Below are 23,703 nucleotides of genomic sequence, written 5' to 3'. Positions count from 1 at the left end.
CCTCCAAGTGCTGCCTGCTTGTCCCCAGTCACTGAATATCCCCCCAAAAGGTGCCTGACCTCGTGCCCTGGGAGTGAAACACAAGCTCCTCTGCTGTCCACTTTCTGACCTCTGACACTTTAGAATTCCTAACCTGCTCTGTGTGGTTTGGAAATTCACATTATGCTCTGTTTTTATATCTCACAGCATTCTCAAACAGACAAATTCACCTTCCTGCATCTCTGAATTCACATCTAGCACTGTCAAAAGCTCTCACCCAGCTGAAGTGACCTAAAGAAATGTCTCTCATTTTATGGGCTGCCCTAAAACCATAAAACCAGGGAATTCTTGGTGGATGGTGATCTGCTGGACTCTAACAGAATTTGAATTATGTTCTAATGCAAAAGTTTAAATAAATGTTCCTAGTGTCTGTAAATTAACTGTACAATTCTGCTTACAATTACAATTAACTGTACCTGACCTCGTGCCCTGGGAGTGAAACTCAAGCTCCTCTGCTTTCCACTTTCTGACCTCTGACACTTTAGAATGCCTAACCTGCTCTGTGTGGTTTGGAAATTCCCATTATGCTCTGTTTTTCTTTTCATATCTCACAGCATCCTCAAATAGACTCTTAAATTCATCTTCCTGCATCTCTAAATTCACATCTAGCACTGTCAAAAGCCCTCACCCAGCTGAAGTGACCCAAAGAAATGTCTCTCATTTTATGGGCTGCCCTAAAAAGCATAAAACCAGGGAATTCTTGGTGGATGGTGATCTGCTGGACTCTCAGAATTTGAATTATGTCCTAATGCAGAAGGTTTAATAAATGTTCCTAGTGTTTATTACAATTAACTCTACAATTCTGCTTACACTTGCGATTTACATAAATCTGACAGATTTAAAAAATGCTTTGTAACTAGAGCTGGAAAAAACAAGTATCAGCAACATACTCTTAATGACTGGAAAGGAGATGTTTGCTCTTCTCAAACACAATCTCTATATCAGGTCAGTTTAACACCTCAAATGTAGAACTGAGGATTCTTAAAATGTCAGCTGAAGCCAGAAAATGACTCAGAAAGCCCAAATTAACAGCAATAAGAGTTAATCTGCACTGTGTGAGCTGAAGTTCCCTTCCTGTAATTACTAGAGGACACAGCAGCAGTTTTCTGCAGTGCTGTACATTCAGAAAGAACGTTTGTAAAAGAAACCAAAGACTCTGAAAGCTCTAAAACAAAAAAACAAACTTGAAAATCTGCAGGTTAACCCAAGCCCAAATAAACAGCAACAAGAGTTGATCTGCACTGTGTGAGCTGAAGTTGCCTTCCCTCACAAGAGGACACCACAGTGCTGAAAATTCAGAAAGAACTTTTGTAAAAGAATCCAAACTCTCTGAAAGCTCTAAAGAATAATTAATCCTTGAAAATCTGCAGGTTAACCCAAGCCCAAATAAACAGCAACAAGAGTTAATCTGCACTGTATGAGCTGAAGCTGCCTTCCTTTGCAAGAGGACATCACAGTTTTCTGCAGTGCTGTACATTCAGAAAGAACTTTTGTAAAAGAAACCAAACTCTCTGAAAGCTCTAAAAAATAAATAATCCTTGAAAATCTGCAGGTTAACCCAAGCAGAGAGACCAGAGCCAAGGCAGATCTGCTCAGAGCAGATCCAAAGATCCAAACCTTGGTGTCAGGAGGAACAATCACCTTGCCCTGGCTCCAGCCCAAACCAGCAGCTCCCACTACCGTTTCCCAGTTTTGGAGTGAGTAGAGTGTGCTGGTTCCTCTCCCAAGACCAGCACATCCCAAAGCACCCTCAGAACACTCCTAGGAATGGATTCAATCCACAGATTCCACCCTCACAGCTGCAGTTCTTGGTTTGGGGCTTTAACCCCTCTTTTACATAAAACAAAATAAGCAAAATCAAGCCAAAATTCCCCACAGCCCCATGCCAAGAAAACCTAAAGAGAGTGTGAGACTGGATAAATCCCTCCTGCTTGGTGCTGAGAGTGTTTGTGTAACAGATACTGAACATATCCTTTCACCTCTGAAGGTCTGTGAATGGATTAAAAATGTAATTGGAACAAAGGAGGAAAGCTTAAAAAAACCTAAAAAATTGGACAACTCTGGCAAATCTTAAGGCTGATTTGTGCCAGACAGAACCAATGCCATAGAATCACAAAATCCCTGAATTGTTTGAGTTGGAAGGGACATTAAAGATGATCCAGTTCCATCCCTGCCATGGTCAGGGACACCTTCCACCACCCAAGGTTACTCCAGCCTGGCCCTGGACACTTCCAGGGATCCTGGAGCAGCCACAGCTTCCCTGGCAGAGCTGTTCCACATCCTCACAGCCAACAAATTCCTTCCCAATATCCCACCCACCCCTGCCCTGTGGCAGTGGGAAGCCATTCCCTGTGTCCTGTCACTCCAGGCCCTCACTCAAAGCCTCTCCATCCTTTTTTTTTTTTGGGTCCTTCAGGTTCTGAAAGGCCACAATTAATTCATCCCAAAGCTTCTCTTCTCCAGGCTGAAAACCCCAAATTTCTGAGCCTTTCTGAGAGTGGAGCTGTCCCTGCCCATGGGGACTCTGCACTCCTCCCTGGAGCTGTGCTCACGCCTGGGACAGATCTGGCTGCTCTGTGCTGCTGGAAAGAGAAACCCGAACACCATTCTTGATTTTCAGGGCTGTTTGTCTTTTAGGAAGCAGAAAGATCCAGAGGAAATTGTTCCCCCTGAAATCTTCCAGCTGGATTTTTGGAGGTGGAGAGCAGTACCAGACTCCTTTGTAGTGGAAGGCACAGAGGCTTTTCAGAAATTATTTCCCAAACAGAGACTTTATAGATTCAAGACACTAAAAAAGAACGGTCTCTTAAAACCAACAGTCACTGCTTTTTGGGATAAACCCAAAATGAAGATTTCATGGTAATTTTACTAGTTTATTCTGTAGTTGCAACAGAGCCATCACTTTGGATGTTCTGAGCTGAATCTTGTAGGAGGACAAATATTGATTTTGTGGGTGCTCTCCAGATGGGTACTGCCAGTCCTCATCCCTCAGAACAAGCAGCAGCACGAGGCTGGATGAAAAATTCCCAGCTGTCACTCCCTATTTCCACATTTCCACACTTCCTGCTGAAAGGACAGGACTCAGAATATGCACAAGTGCCAGGATTTCAATAAATCCCACATTAAAACCTGAATCCCAAACCCACCACTGACCACAGCTATAATGCAAATAAAGCTTAAATGGATTTAATTTTGGTGAAATTGAGATAGTTTATCTCTGACAGGGAAAATTGGGAGGAGGAGAACCTACCTTTCACTCAGAGACTTCTGACACTTTCTTACTCAAGGCCAATTAACTCAAGCAGTAAGGGATTAACAGCTCATTAATGATGGGAGGCCAACTCCCTTTATTCTCCAGAAAACCAAGCTGAGGATTTGTATAAGCAGAGAGGTTTTGTAGGGTTCAGTAGCCACTAAAAACATTTAATTCTCATCCCTGGTAATAATTACTGAAGGACCTGGGGCAATAAAGATAACAATAATAAAGATAACAGTAATAAAGCAAAGATCAATGCACAACTTAACATTTATTTAGAGGAGAAAAAAAAAACCAAAAGAAGTCAGCTCTGTGCTTCCCAGCAGAGGTTGGTTATTCTCCTATGAAATTTTCTTGGCAGATCCTGCTTTGCAAAATATTTGGCATCATCCTTCTAAAACTGAAAAGCTGAAGCTAGAAACAGACCCTGACCACAAAAGTATTATTTAGCAACTAATGCAGCACAAAAGATACAAACAAATACCACACGAGGGGAAAAAAAATCTAAAAGGCCCCAATTTTGACTCAGCTGGAGAAGAAAACAAACCAGCAAAGAACCTTTTCAAGTTACAACTGTGTGCATTGCAGTGGTTTGAAAAGCTACTAGAAATAACTCACTTTCCTGGGGAATAAGAAACATTTTTGAACATAAGATCATGAAAATCAAAGAATGCCCATGGAGCTGCTGATACACTCAAAAATGAACAGATGCCCAACAGCTTTACAGGCCAGAGTATAAAATAGGAAAAAGAGAGAAAAAAAAAAGAAAATATACCTTTAAATGCATTAAACTACAAACCAAGATGGATTTTAAAAGCATTTATTCACCAGAAGATAGGGAGAATAAATATAAAACAATTCTATTGTATTCCTATGTTGAATGCATAAACCATGACAGCAAAAAAACCCTCACAGTATTATGGAGTACAAACCCAAGAAACATTAAAAGATGATACATTTCATCAGCTGCAGGGGAATTTATTTATTCCTTAGAGATGAAAGAACTAAGAGATGTGACAACCAAAATATTTGAAAGAAAATATCTGTGTGTCTTCTTTTACTGACAAAAAAAAAATTTAAAAAAATCTGACTTTGTTGGCAGGGAGAAAACAAATTTCTAAAGGAAAAGAAGGGTTGCTTTTTTATAACAAAAAACTAAAGAATTTCAGACCATCATTTACTTCTTTACCAAAAAAAAGGTATTTTTTACTGTTTTGTAAATATGAGCTAACACCCAGTGAGATGTGTCCCTCAGAAAGGCAAAACTGAGGAGCCTCCACTGGCATTTTAAAGGGAAAAAAAGGAATTTTGAGATTGCAAATGTTATCTCAAACCTTCCAAACCAAGGGTAAAAATCCACATCAATTCCTTTTCCTTATAATTTATCTGATAGAACCTCAAGAGATTCAAGTTGAAAATGCAGAATTAAGTAGAAAAATCTACCTCCAACAAAGCTGCTCAGTAATCACCTCCTTAAAAATTTCAGTTCTTCAGAGATGAACTCACAATTACAAAACGAAAAATTAAAAAAAAATTTAAATTAATTAAATAATTAATTTAATTAAAATAATTTAAAATAAAATTTAAATTAACAAGCCATAAATTTGCCTTGATGAAGAAAACAGGTCAGTGTTTTGCTCTTTATTGTTAAATAAACCAGTGACCAGAACAGAATTAATAAAGAAATTGTGTAATTTAAGAAGTTAAAGGAAAATTAGGTAAAAAAAAAAGGAGTTGGAAGATTCTTTTCCTGTTCTACAATTGAGCTTGGGTTTGCATCTGGTTTGTATCAATTGTCACCTTCTTGGGGTGGGAGATGGGTGAGATTTGATGCTTCTTTCTGATACTGGAACAGCTGTTTCTGCTAAAATAAACCCCAGAATTTATTTCCAGTCTTTATTTTATAGTGATGCAAATAGTGATCAGCAATATTTCTAATTCAGGAGAAAAAAATCAGAACCTGGAATTCTGCAGGAATAAACAGTAATGACATTTCAGTAGGTTTTTTAGTGAGGAAAAATGGAAGTTCTAAATGTGCTGAAAGGTTACAGATAAAATAAGTGTTGCACTTGTGCTGATGAAGCAGAGAGGAAATCTGCTGCCATTTCATTACAGATGATAACTGAAAATCGTGCAAGTTATCTCATCCTCTCACTTTATTTTTAGCCAGAACAGAGGAAAAAAAAACCTGCTCTGACTTTTTATTATTATTTTTTCTTCATTTTAACCAATTAACTCATGTAAATGATGTCACCTGGAAGCAAGACTCTTTCAAGATGGCACATGAAAATCAGAATATTTTTCTGCAATTTCATCTACAGTGATGGAGCACCAGTTTCACTTCAGTCACCTGATTTCAAGCACTTGGCCAGAGACTTCCTCACTTTGCTTTGAAAGATGAACCACAACTGTGCTGCTCAAGTAATATGTGTTATTCAATAATTAGAATATTCTGGTAAATTTGGCCTGATGATTTAAGTGGAATTTTAAAAGAAGTTTTTTAATTTTTAAATTTTAACACGCTGGAGAACATTTTCCATCTTGCCTTATTTCTCTTCTCCACATAGATTTTATTTTCTTGATTGTGTTTCTGTAGGGTTTTAAATTCACATTTGCTGCATCCCTGGGTATGGGGATTTTTGAAGGAGTTTTGAAGGAGTTAGAGATGGGATTTCTCAGTTGTTTATGATGATGTGGTTTATTTTCTTCTTTTCCACATAGGTAGGAAGGGTGAGGTTGGTTTACATCTTTATAGTATGATTTAGAAGGTTGTAAGATTCCAAGTTATAAGATTCTTAAAGGATTTACTGATTAATAAAACACTGTTAATAAGGATATTTATATTTTGATTTAATCTTTAAATATTTTGTTTTATGGATTTATGCTGTAGTGCAAGTTTTCTTACTTCATCATGTTATGACACACAAACTTATAGCATTGTATTCTAAATTCCTTGTTTACCTTTGTAACTATTTTTATTTTTTATATCTTAAACTCTAAAAATTTAAACTTAATTCAACATGTTTCTGTTGTAAACTATAAATCTATATTCTTGCTTTTAGTACTTCGGTTTGGAAGTTTTTTCTAAGATCAAATCTTGTGTTTAATTCTAAATTTTGGTTTACAAAGTTCTGAGAATTCCAACACGTGGGGGAACCCCCAAGGCCACCCCTCCATGCCAGGCTCTGTCCCTGCTCCCATCCCCAGGGAATGAAATCCTCTGCTCTTGGAATGGAACCCTCTCCTAAAATTCCTGAGAATTTCAGATTTTCTGTGCTGCCAGGCACCGACCCCCAGGAGAACACTGCATTGACCTGAGGCTGTGGAAAAATCTTCCAAAATGGAATGACAAAACTGGGATTGTGGGTGTGGAGTTTGAATAAAACTACATAATAAAATAATATAATAAAAAGAAAACAATATAATAAATAATAAAATATATAGTTATATATAATATTAAAAATAAATATATTAAAGATATAAAATTATATATATAATTTATATATAAATATATAATAGATTGAATTTATAAATAAATATATAGATAAATATATTATATAGAGATAAAATGTAAATATATAAAATAATATAATATCAGATAAAATCTAGAAATATATAAAATGTATACATTATATATTATATTAAATTTATATAAAACATATATTTACATATAAATTCAATATAATATATAATGTATACATTTTATACATTTCTATTAAATTTATGTATAATAGATAAACATAAATATACCATATATAAATAATATCGAAATACATAAAGTAGTATAATAAAAAAATAATAATCAAATAATCAAATAAAAGAAATAATAAAATAAATAAAAATATATAAAAATAAGGTATATAAATGAATAAAAAAGAATATAAAAATGAATAAAAATCACATAGCAAAAAACTGAGAGTTTAAGGTTTTAGAATATAGTAATATACATGAAACAAGATAAAAGTTTCATGTCTCCCTGCAGCAGCTGTGTGCATTTTCCACGGAGCAGCCTCCCCCAGGCAGACAGCAGAAGGAATGTGCCGGAGAGAGCCAGGGGAGATGGTGCTGCAGGCCCTGCACAGCCTGGCTGCCTCCCTGCTCCCAAATTTCTGCCTCAGCTGCCCTCGAGGAAGCACAACAAAGCTCTCGGGGAAAGTTATTTAAAAAGTCAAGGAATGGTTTGGCTTGGATCACCAAACATCACCTCGTGCTGGGAGCAGGGACTTCGCTGCAAGGCTGCTCCAAGCTCTGTCCAGCCTGGCCCTGAGGAGCCCCAGGGATGGGGAATTTCACAGGATGCTGTCATGGAGCAAAGCCACATCCTCCTCCTCCTCCTCCTCCTCCTCTTCCATCCTCCTGCAGCCAGCACAGTCAGGCTGTGCTCCAGACATCCCACTGCAGGAGTTACACAAACCTCAACACCCACAGAACGAGAAAAAGGAAAAATCCATGTTCATGTGCCCTGGGCAGGCCTGATGGATCATGGAACCAAAATTGCAGATCTCCTGATCCATCTCCTTCTCCATCTCCTTCTCCATCTCCTGATCCATCTCCTTATCCAGAAATCCCTTTGTCCTCTTTGATACTGTGAGCCAAATTTCAAAACAAGACTCTCAGGACAAGAACTGTTTGGCAAGAGTTTAGCAGGCTCTGTGTTAATCCAGAAGTTATTCCTACCTCTTCATAATTAACCAAGAAGCAAAGGATCAGAGCTCAACTAGTGCTTTAAATTTAATCACACACATGCCTGAGAAAACAAAATGGTTTTACCAGAACCTGCACATCCTGGGGACTGTCTGGGGTCAGGGCTGTGAATATTTACAAGGAACACATCAAATTCTCTCCCTTTACTCACTGCAGACCAAATGCTTCAAAATTTCAGCTGCTGTTGTTTCCCATCCCGTCATAAATAAACCACAAATTCCTGAAGCTGTTCCATCCCTGAGAGCAATGAGCACCCCCCAGGCACTGCTTCTGTCAAATTTTAAATCTTTTTGTTCTATCAAGAGAAAATACATCCATAAAAGATGGTATTGCCCCATCTTTATTCTTTTTGCCTCGTTTACCACGTTTACATCCCTGTGCCTGTACAAGAGACTTGACCATTTATCTTCCCTTGGGATTAATGACTAAATCCCCCAAACATTTTTGGGAGCCTGGTGTTTATAATTCAGCTCTGATCTTCATGTCTGTATGTTAAACAGCGAGGTAAGGCACACAAACTCAATTCTTTATTGCTTCAACAGCAATGATCAGCGAAAAATCACACCCACTGCTGAGAACAGGGCAAAAATGCAGCTTTTGGGGTGAATAATCATAAATACAGCTTTTTGGGGTGAATAATCACAAATACAGCTTTTTTTTTGGGGTGGATCCTAACAAATACAGCTTTTTGGGGTGGATCCTCACAAATGCAGCTTTTTGGGGTGAATAATCACAAATACAGCTTTTTTTGGGGTGATCCTCACAAATACAGCTTTTTGGGGTGAATACTCACAAATACAGCTTTTTGGGGTAAATAATCACAAATACAGCTTTGTTTGGGGTGATCCTCACAAATGCAGCTTTTTGGGGTAGATTCTCACAAATACAGCTTTTTGGGGTGGATCATAACAAATGATACAGCTTTTTTGGGGTAGATCCTCACAAATACAGCTTTTTTGGGGTGGATCATCCCCTCAAATGTAAGAAGTTATGTCTTTAATGCTGCACAAGACAAAGCTACTCAAAAAAAACCCTTAAGAATGATTTCTTATCAATAAGACAACAGAGTCCCCCTGCAATAACCTCTTCATTCAGAAGAAATACAGCACTTGCCTTTCTGGAACATCTCAAAATTCACATTTCAAAACACACTACAAATCCAGATTTTTCCCACTGAGCTGAAAATATGGTTCATTCAGCCTTCATTTTTCAGACATTCTTTCTCCAGCCAAATCTTCCTCATCTCTATAAAAACATGAACCTCCTAGACACGATATTCATGCAGGAGACACAAAAATACACTTGGGGGAGGAGTAATTCCGATGTGCCAAGATATTAAATCTGGCATTAAAGATGCCATTTTGAAGGATCAATAAACCCAGCAGTTTTGGACACCAGGACTGTGTGCTCTGAGGGTATCTATGACTATATTTGTACAATATTTTTGCTATCTTTAGGAGAGTAAAGTCAGTGGAAACACACAGAGCAACACAAAGGATAAGGGATTATTCTGTTGCTCAGCCTCCCATGTGCTCTTTCAGTCAACAGCTTCAAAGATGAGGTCAAGCTGCAGCTTCTCCTCACACAGTTTTCCATCCATCATGGAAAAAGGTAAGTTTTGGCTGAGGAGGACCTTGCAGACACTATCTATCCACTGTGCTGGATGAAATGAATCACTGCAGTACTTGGGTGAAAGAATTTAGAAAGCTGAAGAGCAGAACAGAAACCTCTCTGTGCCAAACTCACAAATTTTTGTCCATCTAGGAAGGAGGAGTTTATCCAGACTCCATATGTGATTTTTTATTGGAAATCCAGAATGGGTTAGGGACCAGCATAACTCCCCAAATCCAAGGTGGCTATGTCCACCAAACCTTTGAGTGTTTTACTGCTAGAAATCCTTCAGAAACTGGGAAAGAACTCTTCTGGCTTCTTTGGAAAATCTGAAATCTGAAAACCTAATGAAATGGCAAAATGTGAGAAAGTCACAGAATGGTTTGAGATGGGAGGGAATTTAGGAAGGAATTCCACCCTCTGCCATGGCAGGGACACCTCTCAGCTTGCTCCAAGCCCCATCCAGCCCTGGCCTTCCAGGGATCCAGGGGCAGCCACAGCTTCTCTGGGCACCCTCTGCCAGGGCCTCCCACCCTCCCAGCCAAGAATTTAATCCTAATATCCCATGTAACCCTGCCCTCTGCCAGTGGGAAGCCATTCCCTTTTATCTTATCACTCCACATCCTTGTGAAAAGCCTTGGCAACCTCAACCACCAAGCACGGAGATTGCCTCGAGCTGAAGAATAACTTCATGAATATGGACGTGTCCCTCTGAACTGCAATCACCTTGGGCTGATGCTGCCTCTCCTCTTCCCTCCCAGCTGCAAGCAAGCAGCAGGTGCCAAACCCAGCTCAAGGTAGCAGGGAAGGTTGTTTTTCCAGCTGGAATGAGCAGGGACAGTTGCTGGTGTCAGCAGAACGTGCTGCCAAACTCCGTCACGGCCTCGCTGACAGGAAGAGCTGCTCCCTCTGACAGGGATGATCTGTGAGCTTCCACCACACACCTCCGTGACAGAACTGGGGCTCAGACACAGCCCAGAAATCCTGGAGGCTTTCCAGGGTCTCCAAACGTTGGCAATGAACCTGACCACTGCATCTTCTGGAGACAGAGAGGAAGGAAGGAGGTCCTGGCAGGCAAATGTTCTCAGCTTTGATCTCTTCTTCCCTCTCAGGTCTCTGCTCTTGGGGGGTGGTGAGTGCTGTGACCTGCACTGTTTGCTTCCTCTTAATGGGTATCTCACATTGAGAAGAAATTCTATTTTATTCACAGAATTCACACAATCACTGGCTTGGGAGAGACCTTCGAGATCATCAAGTCCAACCCAGCCCCAACACCACAACTCAACCCTGGCACCCAGTGCCACATCCAGGTTTTGTTAAACACACCCAGGGATGGGGATTCCACCACCTCCTCCTCTATTTTTAAGATTTTGGAGAGTGCCTGGCTCCTCAAAGTAAGAGACAGGGAGAAATAACCACAGGGGAAACACCACTCCCACCATGTAACCTCCCATTAACACCAAGAATTCCAGAATGGTTTGCGTTGGAAGGAACATTCAAAATCATCCAGTTCCGCCCTTGCCACGGGCAGGGACACCTTCCACTGTCCTAGGGTGCTCCAAACCCTGTCCAACCTGGCCTTGGACACTTCAGGGGCAGCCACAGCTTCTCTGGGCACCCTGTGCCAGGGCCTCACCACCCCCACAGCCAATTAATCCAACCTTAGTTTCCCTTCTTTCACTTTGAACCCATTACTCCTTGTCCGGTCACTACAGCTCCTACTAAACAGAAACATGAGTGACAGGATATAATATTTAAAGCCAAACAGCTTGGAACATCCCACATCAAAGACCAAATCCTTAATAAGAAAAACTATTACAAATATTTCAAATGGAAACCCAAAGGTTTCACCTTCCACTGCTGAATATCCTCACAGAGGGCGTCAACAAGCCACAGAGCATCTCAGTTCTCAAAGCAGAAATCCTACTGACTGCTGCATCCTAAAAGAAAAGCATGCCATTCCCCAGAAGAGGAACTCCACAGCAGTAAGAAAGAACTCCAGAGCCCTGGTTTGATGTCATTCCAAACACCATTGCTATGGAAAAAAGAGTACACAGAGCTCAGGCATGGCTACAGCAAACACTGCTGACCAGAGGGCTTTGATCTGCAGGGCAAGAGTGGAATCCCCCACATGACAGATGTTTTATGGTCATTTATATGTGGAAGCAACAGATATTCACCAGGGACAGCAGTGCTGAGTCAGGCATGGCCAAATCCAATTGGTCTGCAGCTGCCAAAAGGTGTTGGTATGAAAGTTGGGAATATGTGATTAAAAGCTGTCACAGCCATAACTGTTCTCTGGTATCAAAAAAAACCTTTAATACTCTCTTCTTAACCTGTTGACTTAAGCAGTAAAACACTGATAAAAAACTGATAAATTTTCATTATCTGAGAGATTAGAATGACATTGAGAATTATTTTCTAAACATCAAATCCAGGTTCTCAGCAGCCTTTGGCTGCACCAGGAATTAGAACCCAGAGCTCTGAGAACAAGGCAGTGACCACACAAGCAGAGCTGAAACCTGATTCAAACTGGACAGAGTCACACTTTTATGGCAACTTTAAAAAAAAAGAAAACACTAAGAAAGTAAAACAAATCTTTTTGTTGGTTTGTTTTAAACTGAATTTGAGAAAAAAGTCTGTGTGTGCCATAATCCAATTTCATTGCTCACTATTTTCCAGCAGCAATCAGTGGCAAAACACTGCAGGTTTCTTTTAAGTTGAAAACACTGCAGGTTACTTCTAAGTTGATGCCTTTATTTGGTGCAGGAGATTAAAAAATAATGACAGTAATCTCAAGAGAAGAGAGACTGAGCAGGTGACTCCAGAAAGAATGAAATTTTCATGATGACTACCATGAAATAAAATATCATGATATTCAATAAAAACGCACCCCTTGTTTACAGGCAGTTTCTGCCACGAGTTTGGTGCATTCCTTGTCCCTTGTGCTTACTTTTCAAGAAAGACACTGTGGCACTGCTCACAATCCTGCTTGGAAAAGCCCAAACAAGCCAGCTTTAGAATTGCTGCACAAGGTCATGTTTGATCATCGGGGAGCACAGACATGCTGCTGTTCATCCCAGCTCAGCTGCCAAACAACAGCCTTCAACAAGGATGGATTTACACCCAGCTACATCAACCACCCCTTTGTTCCCCTCTGCAGAAGCAGGGAGCAGTTAAAACTCTGTTTGGGGCACTTGGAATGAAAAATACAAAAAGCTGAGGCCTGGGAATGGTTTGGGGTGGGAGGGATCTTAAATCCCATCCCATTCCAGCCCTGCCATGGACACTTCCACCACCCCAGGTTGCTCCCAGCCTCATCCAACCTGGCTTGGACACTTGAATATTTCCCCTAAATCTCTCCAGCAAACCTCTTCAGAGCCATGAATAAACACTCCAATAAAAAATCCATACAGGAATCTCAGGAAGGACGAGCAGCAGGAAATTATCCCCTGAATTCAAGTCCTGTTTTACAAAGGACACCAAGATCCACAATTGCACACAATGTTGTGATGGATGTTGTGATGCAACCAAATTCCACAAGTTAAGCAAAACAGCCCAGTCTTCTGCTATTCCAAGTACTTCCAGAAAATACCATGGACTGCAGGAACTTGTGATGATCCAGCCGATGGTGTGACCTTGGTATCAACCCAGCCTTAAACAAATTAGGACTACAAAGCCCTACTGAAAAGCTGCAGGTTCACTCACAGGTCATGCTGGTGTGAAAACCCATCCTGGGAAACATCTCACCACACCGGGAATTTACCTGGGATGGGATCTGACCAGCCACTTCCCACTGCTGGAGGTTAAATTCCATTTACAGTCTCCAGCAGCTTTTTTAAATTTTCTGCTCCAAGAACCCAGTCAAATATGTGTTTCTTCATTAACCACACATAACAGCTATTTCAGCATGAAACAGATGCATTTCAGAACTTCTGAATGCAAACAGAACAAACTGATGTCATTTTTAAACACTGCCTTGAGATTTTAATTTTTATGACCACAGCGGGAAGACCTTTCCAGGAAAGCCAGATTAGAGAGACACTGGGGACATAAAAATACGATTTTTTAAACAGCAAATTATTAAGCTCCAATTCTCATCTTTGCTATTACAACCTCTTCCACAAGTCAATAATTCAGGATATTTTGGTGCAATGCTGTGAGGGATAAATTATTCCAATGGTTTAATATTAATATCCTCTATTAAAAAGGAGAAAAAGCTTTCCCACCACAGATGAGACAACTAGCAAGTCAGGATTGTAATGGAAATTACTCCCAAGATTGCTAGACACAAACTTGGATCTATTTACACAGGCTGTGAATAGACAAGAGTTTATTTACAGATGGTTTCTCCCCAGCCCTGAAATGCATTTTGGGGAAAAAAAGATATTAAAACAACATCAACAATCCAGCACTTAGGAGCAGTCCTACAATCAGCCATTGTGTGCCATGTGACAGACAAGAGAAATAAATCCCACAAACACTAAGAAAACACATCTCTCTTTAAAGCTTTCATGGTAGTAATGAAAAGCAAAGTGGACAGGAGAATTTTGGAAAAGCCTTTAAATATTCTTCTGTAACCTAATAGTGAAGATAAATATTTGCTTAACCTCCACCTTCACCATCCAAAAAAGAGCCAATTACTCTAAAAGCTACCAAATGCCCCAAGAAGAATTTAAAGCATTAACCACAACCACCAAAAAGCATCTGAGGAAGAGGCAGATGTCCCACAATCAGAGAGGCTGCCTGGCTTAGACATCCCAAAAACAACTGAGCTGGAGACGCTGGTGACTCATTATTAGTGAAGGAGCAGAGAAACCACTTGAAGAGGTGAGGGGAAAATTCCATTTTAATTTAAGAGCCCTCTCCAGCAAACCCTTCCCGAGCTCTGCAACATAAAAACACTTGGATATTCACTAATAAAAACACTTGGATATTCACTAACAAATTCATTTTATAAACACTTCCGACAGCCCTCAGCCAGCACAAGATGTGCCATCTGCACTGAGACTTACCAGGGGCTACGAAAAATAAAAGTACAATGTTTATACATTAAGTCCTTTCAAGAAAAAAAGGTTTACCTCACTTTTAAAATTATCATAACATCAATGACTTTAAAAAATAAGTTTGCTGTGCATATTTGTCATAAGAGGCAATGCCATCTGATTCAGTATTCCCTTGACACAGTTCCTGCTGCAGGCCTTCACAAAAACAAAGAGCAAACCAATGACCTAGAAACAAATGCAGCCTCTCAAACTCCTTTAAACTCATTAACTTTATACTCGTTTCGGACTCATAACAGCGCCCGAAACTCCTGCCAAAAACTTGGATTGAAATTTGCCAGGCTGCACGAGGAGCAAGTTTGGGTTTGCTCCTTATCTGAAAGCGTTTCAGGAGTAGAAGGAGCATTTTTCAGGAGCCAAGGAGAGGAGGAGGGGGCAGAGGGCTGTGGGTTTTTTTTGTTTCCAGGGGATGGATGTGTTTACATGGCACGGAGCAGAGCCATGCATCCAGCCCAGCTCCGGAAGCGGAAGCTGGATGACATGTCAGCACAGCTCTCCACTAATTACCAGGATAATGAGAAGCAGAATATTTCTTTTTCCACAAAGAGATGACACAAAAAACGCTTCCCTGCAATGCAACTAGTTATTTCTTGTCGTGCTGCCTGGTTATTTCTTGTCACGCTGCCCTGCACTGGGCAGGCACACACAAACAAGGCAGCTCAAGGTAGGCAGAGCTCCAGATTTATGACAGTTGAAATGTTCTTTTAAAGGATTTAGTGCTAGAATCCCTAGGAAAGAAGCTGACTGATCTGTGCACAGCACTATAGGATTAAAAAAAAATAAAAGAGGAAGGTAAATATGCACCATGAAAACTTTTAAAAATAGCTCCCTGAGGTCATAAGTAACCATTTCAAAGGGGTGGTGGGAACAGGATCCATCCATAAAACTTCAATTTGAACATTAGCAAAGAGCCCTCCCCCAGCAGGAGCAATTACTGCTGCCTTTCATGTGGCACAGTAACACACCTTCCCTTCCACGCTTGGCTGTGTCAGGTCTATTTTAAACACACTCAACAGCACTACAAAGGAAAACATCCCACAGCTCCCTCCCCGTGCAGCTGAACACGCACATTGCCAAGCACAGGTTGAAAACTTCGAGGCTTTCTTTATAATTCACCCAGCTCTAAAAGCTGCTGAGCATCCCTGAGGTGTGAGGAACACCCCTGAGGTGTGAGGAACATCCCTGAAGGATGAGGACAGGGCTCCTATGAGAAGAACACACCACTGCCTGCACCTCCTGTCCCCCACGCCTGCGGTTCTGCTGATGTGAGCACCAGTATGGAATTACAGAATCCCAGAATGGTTTGGCTTGGAAGGGACCTAAAAGATCACCCAGTTCCAACTCCCTGCCATGGACAGGGTCACTTTTTGTATGCACCATTCCAAGAGCATCTACTTGATGCGCTGCACTAACTCTACCTCGTGCTGCAGCTCCGTTCCAGCTTCTGAAGAGCTTTAATCTGCTTCTGCCTTTCACGGGCTATTATTAACCTCGGGGATAAAGTGGCACCCTTTTAATCAGGTGCTTTAACTGGACGCGTTCTGCAAACAGGTACAGCCAAGGGATATCCTCTACCTCCTGGGGCAGTAACGTGGGAAGAATCGCCTGCGATATTCACCAATAAAACCTCCAAGAAGGGCAGCAGAGAGAGAACCTTCTCTGGTGCTGCAAGCACAGAATCGCAGGATGGTTTGGGTTGGAAGGAACCTTAAAGATCTCATTCAGTCAAATCTCTTGGCATGAGCAGGGACACCTTTCACTATCCCAGGGTGCTCCAAGCCCGGTGCAACCTGGCCTTGGACACTTGCAGGGATGGCCACAGCCTCTCCGGGCACCCCGTGCCAGGGCCTCACCTCCCTCACATTCAATCCTTTCCCACACAATTGGGAATCCTCCGGCTTTGCCAGAGGCGCTCCCCCCGCCGCTCACCTTGTACACGTCGCCGTAGGTGCCGCTCCCCACCCGCTGGATCAGCTCGTAGTCCTGCTGCGGGTTCCGCCTCAGGATATCGCCGCTGGCCCGCGCCGCCGGCTCCATGTCCCCGCCGCGTCCCCGCCGGCCCCGGGATGCTCCTACCGCGGCGGCCCCCGGCCCATGGCTCCTGCGGCGGCAACGGCGGCTCAGGGGGGCTCCGGGCGGCCCAGACAAAGGCGGGCGGGCGGCCGCGCCCTCCGCGGCTCCCGGGGCTCCTCGGGGCAACCAGGAAGAGCCGAGGCGGGCGGGGAGGGAGCTCCGGTGCCGCCGGCGCTGCGGCCCGTCCGCCGGGGCGGCCAGGCCGGGCCGGCTCCTACCTGCGCGCCGCAGCCCTTTGTCCCGCCGGGGAGGGAGGGAGGAACGGAGGGCGAGCACCGCCACCGCTGCCTCCTCCTCCTTTTCCTCCTCCTCCTTCTCCTCCTCCTTCTCGTTCTCCTTCCGCGGCCGAGCCGGGCCGGCTTCGCTCGGCTCGGGACGGGACGGGCCGGCAGCGCCTCCGCGCCGCCGCAGCGCCCCGGCGCGGCCAACGCGGGCCCCGCTCCGAGCCCGGCCCGCTCGAGCCCGGCCCAGCCCCGAGCCCGGCCCAGCCCCGAGCCCGGCCCAGCCCCGAGCCCGGCCCAGCCCCGCTTCAGGCTCGGCCCCGCTCCGCTCCTGCCCGGCGCCGCTCCGGGAACCGCTGCCGTGGGGCTGTTACAGAGCGCTGCCCGCCCCGCGGCCCGACGGCTGCTTATGGAATCCCAGCGTGGTTTTGGTTGGAAGGGAGCTTAAATTCCATCCCATTCCATCCCCTGCCATGGCAGGGACACCTTCCACTAGACCAGGGTGCTCCAAGCCCCAGTGTTCAACCTGGCCTGGGACACTTCCAGGGACCCAGGGGCAGCCACAGCTGCTCTGTGCCAGGGCCTCACTCTCACAGTGAAGAATTTCTTCCCAATATCCAACTTAAATCTTCCCTTTCCCAGCTTAAAGCCATTCCCTGGCTCCTGTCCCTCCATCCCTTGTCCCCAGTCCCTCTGCAGCTCTCCTGGAGCCCCTTCAGGCCCTGCCAGGGGCTCTGAGCTCTCCCTGATGCCTTCTCCTCTCCAGGTGAGCGCCCCCGGCTCTGCAGCCTGGAGCAGAAGGGTTCCAGCCCTTGGAGCACCTTTGTGCCTCTTCTGATCCAACAGGGCTTCATTGTGGAGGGAGAAGTGCAGGTACAGGCAGGGCTTTCAGCCTGTTTGAGGCAGGAAGAAAGCCCCAGGTTGGCCACACCACCTATATTTTATATATATATCTCTATCCTCATATCTGCTCATACCAAACACCAGGCTGAGCTTTCCATCTTTCACACCAGAGGCTGGGATACTTCCCAAGAGACTCGAGAAGGAAAAGGAGGAGGAAGGAGAGGAGGATGTAGGACTGATCTGGATTGCAGCCTTGCAGCCACATCATGTAATCCTTCTCATGGGCTAATCAGGTGGCATTTAGCTTTGTGGGTAACCAGTGCAATGAAAGTCACACCAGAATTACCTCAGAGTTGCTGGGACTTGTCTCCCTGGGCTCCATAAGTCAAAAAAAGCTTCTGTGAACCTGCAAAGTGGAAAGCATTTATAGCTGCCTTTCCCAATTATTTTCAGAAAAGCAGCTGAAATTCTGGGCAAAGCTCACCCATGGTCTCTGAAATGAGTGCTGAACAATTTAAGAAGCCCAAAGGTGGGGATAGGGAGTAGAGGAATGCTGGAATTTGCAGTAGCACGCGCTGCAAGGAGAATCATTAGGGCCTGAAAGGAGGTGTGATTTTCTAGGCATAAAAACTACCACATACTCAGGGCAGGAAATATGTCTGCAGAAGTTAGGTAGAAAAAATTCAAATGGATGCCAGATGTAGGAGTCTCTGGTGTCCAGGATTGCTTATTTCAGAACAGATTCTGCTTCTTTGGCAGCCACACAGCTCAGGCAGGCCCAATATAGCCTAATGACAACGTAGCCAAGCACTGATCTTGGGTTTAAAATGGAGCCTGGCTTTGAACTTGCTCTTACACTTAGAAATCCCACAAGTAGTACCTGACAGAGTGGTGTGGATTGCATAAGATTTTCCTGCAGACCACAGGCTCCATAGCAGACTTCATTAGGATCTGTGGTGCTTTAGGTTAAACTCAAAGGCATCATGTGCAGATTCCTGAGAATTGCATAGTGGCCCTTGGGTTTATTGGGATTTATTTATGGGCTCGTTTGGGCTGCAAAATGTAACCTGCCCCACCTCCCAGCAACAGGAGAGCTCAGGGCTGCTCACTTAAAGAGATTCCCATTTAATTTCCCCTTGTGTTCTCCAAGCCTTCTGCATCCTGTACGTCCTTTCCAACATAAATACCCAAGTTTTCCTGAACCCCCAATAAACAAGGAACTATTTACCCTTTAGAGAGCTGTATTTCCTCAAGTGATTTTTAACAAAGCAATTACCTTTCCCCTCATAGATCAGCTTCCTGTGCTCCCGATAGGGAGCTGTTTGTGTCCTTTTTCTTTCCCCTTCCTCAGCTGATGCTTTTCACTCTGCTGACTTGCTGCTCCTGACAAGCCATGGGATGACGGCACAGCAAAAAGGACGTTTCATCTTCCAGTGGCAGATGGTGCATTAAGGCTTGGCCTCCTAGAACATCTTTCAGATCTGAGGGGCTGCAATTCACTGCAAAAGCTGCTGTAGTTAGTCCTTGCTGGGTTAAGTTTCACTTCCCACCTGGAGGTGCAGTTTCGCATCCCATCTTGTCAGTGGTGGAGAGTGAGCTCTCAGAGCCCATCTTGTGTTCTGAGCTTTAATTCATCTTTCCCAGCTTGGTTCCCTGCTGGAAAAAACATCTGGGAGGTGTCCATAGATAAAAGCAGCACTGGGAATGGATTATTGTCACCATTTCATGATTAGGAAAATGGAGGAAAATGAGGAAACTGCCTGAAATTGTGGCAGGAGAGGCTGAGGTTGGATATTAGGGAAAATCGCTTCAGGGAAAGGGTGGTTAGGCATTGTTTGCCCAGAGCAGTGGAGGAGTCACAATCCCTGGAGGGTGACAAGAGCAGTGTGAAGGTGGCACTTAGGGACATGAGTCAGTGCTGACCATGGCAATGCTGGGGTAAGGCTTGGGCTCAATAGTCTTAAAGGGCTTTTCCAACCCTAATGATTTAATTAATGATTCTAATGAATTGTGCAGAGTTTTCAGTGCAAGACATGGACCCTGTGCCCTGGCAGGCCCATGCTCCTGAGCACACACTGCATTTTCCACCCCAGACCACGCTGCTTTTCTGGTCAAGCGTGTTCAGGAATGTGCTTTTATGCAGCATCTTCCATCTGAACAGGTCACAGCCTTAAAAGGAATGTTAAGTGGTTTTACATAAGGCATTCTGTGGGTTTGGAGAATGTGATCTGTTTGTGCTGCAGTCTGAGGAGGCAGAACAGCCACGAGATGCCGAGGAGCACCAGGTAACGGTGGCTGCAGAGCTGGAGGAATTTCTAACCGAACAAGGTAATAAAGGTGATTTTAAAAGCAGTGAAAATACTTCAATCCTGGTGGGTTTTTTTTTACTACTAAAATATCTTTAATTTTACACAGTCTAACAAACTCACATGGAAGGCATTTATAACTGCTGCAGCACCTTCCCTATGATTTGAAATTCTTTTTTTTTTTTTTTAAGTTTGTGGTTTGTATTTTCAGGCTGGTTTTCCTCCCCAGTGGAACACACACTTGCTTCACCCACGGCCACAAGTGAAGGGGCTGCAGTGGAGCCATTCCCAGGCTTTCTGTGGACAATTTTCCACCCCTGAGTCCAGTTCAGGATGCTGAACCTCCTAAAGTTTCTTGGCATCCCTTTGGCAGCTTTCGGTGCTGTTCACGCTGCTTCACCTGCTCTGCTATCAGAATACAGAATAAGAGGATAGGGAGGATTTTGTGGAATCCTGAATGGTTTCTTGCTGCTGGAATGGCCCTTTGGGGGACAATTGGGATGGCAGCAGGTGTGGGCACGTGATGACAAGTATAAAAAATGCCAAGAGAAAATAAAGAGCAGAAAGAGAAGTCCTGGCAAGATGGATGGAGAGAACACAGCCAAGGGCAAGAGAAGGAGGAGACATCCAGGCCTGTTGGATGTTTCTTATGTCCAGCTTGGGAATTCACTTGCTCAAGGAAACATCAGTCTGCCATAGACTGAGGATCTCTCCAGTTGTTGTGCTGAGATGCTGTGGGAAGAGAGAAAAGACACTGCAGGGAGAGAAAAGCCTTTTGTCCCTTGCAGGAGCAGGAGAATTGAACGAGACACGGCCCAGCCCTGTGTGCAAGGATTTGTTTTTCACGGAAGGAAGAGGGGCACTGTGGCTATACATTATATTTGTGTCACCCCGTTTACGTGGATGCATCTCAGGAGACTTTGCAGCTGATTGTGCTCTTTGCATTCAAAGGAAGGAAACCAGCTGGATGCCCTTCCCTCCCACCAGCACGCACAGGAGGGCAGAGGTGAGAGCAGACAGCAACTGCTCAGTGCAAGGATGCAGGAAAATGTGGCCATTTCCATGAAAAACAGCATTAAAAAGGGAAATTCAGAGCACTGCCTGGAAACCCGGCTGCTTCCCCTGTTTCCAGGTGCAGCAACCTGGCTGGAACATTTTGCAAGTATCCTGCTGAGTCATCCAGGCAGGTGGATTTGGTTGGTTCTGCCAAGAGGAGCTGGAAGCCTTTTTCTGGCTGAGGTGTATCTTCAAGGGGAAATCCTAGAAACAAACTTGGTACACACAGATTTTGGCTTGGGCTCACTAAAGCCACGTTGCAAACAAAAAGGAGGCTGGTGAGGAAGGATGTTTTCAATAGTGTCCATCTGTCTGTCAGTGCAGAGAGAGGGGACAAATTAAAAACAGGATCGGAAATAGATGGGAAGTTTGGCTTAGGAGAGATCCTCTCTCTGCCTTGCTGACCTCTAAATTGTAGAATCATGGAATTACCCTGAGGATCATCCAGTTCAACTCCTGGCCCTGCGCAGACACCCCAAAAATCCCACCCTGTGTCTGAGAGCTCTCCTGGAGCTCTGGCAGCCTTGGGAACGTGACCATTCCCTGGGGAGCCCCACCACACTCTGGGGAAAGAACTGATAAAGAGAAATAAAAGGATCAGATGGTGCAAAGGCAGCCACTGAGGTAAAACCAGGCCTGGGCTGATGATTCTTTATCTCCAAGTTTATTTTATCCTTAAGTAGCTCCTTTAGTTTATGGAGCATCTTCCAGAAGGAAGAACCTCCACACTGATTGATTAAACAAGTCATTTAATTAACTGCTGGAATTCTGTCTCCTCCACAGTGAAATACCTCCGTGCAGCCCTAGTGTGCAATCGTGTTTACAGAAGCAGCAAAGATAATTCCTTTGGCTGCACAGCCCATGTAAATGTAGGCGGTCACAGCACAATTTGGGGTGAGAAATGGGAGCTGCAGGAATAGCAGGATTTCCTAAGCAACAAAGATCTGCTTCACTTAAAATATTTCAGGAAGAAAAAAAAAAAAGTCAAACAACAGAAGGATGTCAGGAAGGTTTTAGCTTCAGGACCAGGGAGAAGCTGATTCAGTTTTATCCCTTTTTGGTATTTCCAAGGAATTGAGGCCTCCTAACCCTAGAAAAAGGGTACAGAAATGAAACCAGTGATGAGGAATCCCTGCCAGGCAGTGTAACCACCAGGGAGACGTCCCCCTGCAATGCTCTTCACACACATTTGACATCTAGATCCCTTTGACTTTCCCACGCAATTCAGCAGAAGCAGAGAAAGAGCAAAACCCGAGAAGGCAGAAGTGATAATAAAAACTAAACTAACACATCCCAGACCCTCAGATAACCACTGCAAGAACAGATCTGTCACCCAGGGGCTCAGGCAGCGCCTTGTCCAAGGAAAAGTGGTGGGCATGGCAGCGTTTTCCTCAGCAGCAAGTCCCAGGGAGCCCGTGGTGGCACCTGAGCAAGAGCAGAGCCTTGGCAGCGTCCCTTTGGCACCTCTTACATAAGCATTGCACAATGCACCCAGGCTCTGTTTGCAGAGGGCTGGGGATATGAAAAGCAACTGGAAATGCTGCCTGGGTAAGTGGGACATCAAATCAAGGTAAATTATGAAACAGCTCCTGCCAGTGGAATCCAGGATGGATTTAAATCCAGGTTTTCTCCAAATTCTGGGGCCTTTTCTGCGCTGGATCTTGCGATGTTGAGCACCAGCTGTGCTCTCCCTCTGCGGAGTATTTTGTCTTTTTGCCTTTTCTCCATTTAGCATCGTTTTTACTCAAGAATTCTTCCAGTCCATGACCATTCAGCACATCTGCTGTAAAAGCAGCTCTTTGTGAGCTGGCAACTTGGCTAGCAAGAATGTAAAGATGCTTCCTAGGAAGGGCTGTTTGCAACTGGGAAAGTAAAGGAAAGATGAATTGGTGGAGAGAAGGGATGGATGAAAATGAACAAATGCTGAGTCATTCTTTGGAAAAAAAGATCAACCCCTTGACTTGGGATCATAGGAAATAATGCAGGAAAAGGCCTTGGGAGTTCATGCAGACAATCCCCACAGCACAGCACAGGATCAAACCTCTCTGCTTCTCTTTGACTGGGGTACCATGTGCCATAATGGCAAGAGAAAAGGAGAAATGCCAATAAATGGGGCAGTACAAGCTTGACCTTAGCAGCAATTCTCAAAGGAATGAGGAAAACAGGACCTGAGCCCATCTCGGTTTAATTAGACTTTCAGATTAACACATTTCCTTTTCCATCCTCTATTTTTTTCTCCCCCATTTCCCAGCTGCTTTTCTTTTAATCTCCTCTTTCAACCCATCTGAACCTCTCTGACAGTGCCCAGCATGAGAAATCCCTCCTCACAACACCTGTCTCCCCTCTGTTGCACTGGAGCAGCAACAGGCACGTGCAATCTCAGGGATTATTTCTAAAAACCCTAATGCAGCTTCTGCAAAGCCCAGAGAGCTCCTCGTGGTCGCAGTGCCTGGCAGGGGTGGGCAGGATTCAGCTGTCTGCCACGTGAGAGAGCCAAAATTACATGTTTGCTTCTGATGCTGTAAACACAG

At 44.0% G+C, this 23,703-nt stretch overlaps 1 protein-coding gene across 3 annotated transcripts in view; it reads right to left on the bottom strand.

The window, feature by feature from the left end:
- The window catches only part of MAP4K5 (mitogen-activated protein kinase kinase kinase kinase 5), a 64,984-nt gene extending 47,850 nt beyond the window's left edge, over positions 1-17,134 (bottom strand). For 2 of the 3 annotated variants that reach the window (XM_030949155.1, XM_030949157.1), the window contains exon 1: positions 16,603-17,134. In XM_030949155.1, coding sequence (XP_030805015.1) covers positions 16,603-16,710 — 108 coding nt within the window. In that variant the 5' untranslated portion in view covers positions 16,711-17,134. The remainder of the gene's footprint in view (positions 1-16,602) is intronic. The other variant, XM_030949156.1, reaches the window with a different exon arrangement.
- Between the last annotated feature and the right edge of the window lie 6,569 nt (positions 17,135-23,703).

The sequence above is a fragment of the Camarhynchus parvulus genome, chromosome 5, assembly GCF_901933205.1.
Source record: "Camarhynchus parvulus chromosome 5, STF_HiC, whole genome shotgun sequence".
Lineage (NCBI taxonomy): Eukaryota > Metazoa > Chordata > Aves > Passeriformes > Thraupidae > Camarhynchus > Camarhynchus parvulus.
Note: the sequence above shows the minus strand (reverse complement) of the source record. Positions and strands in the feature narration are given on the sequence as shown.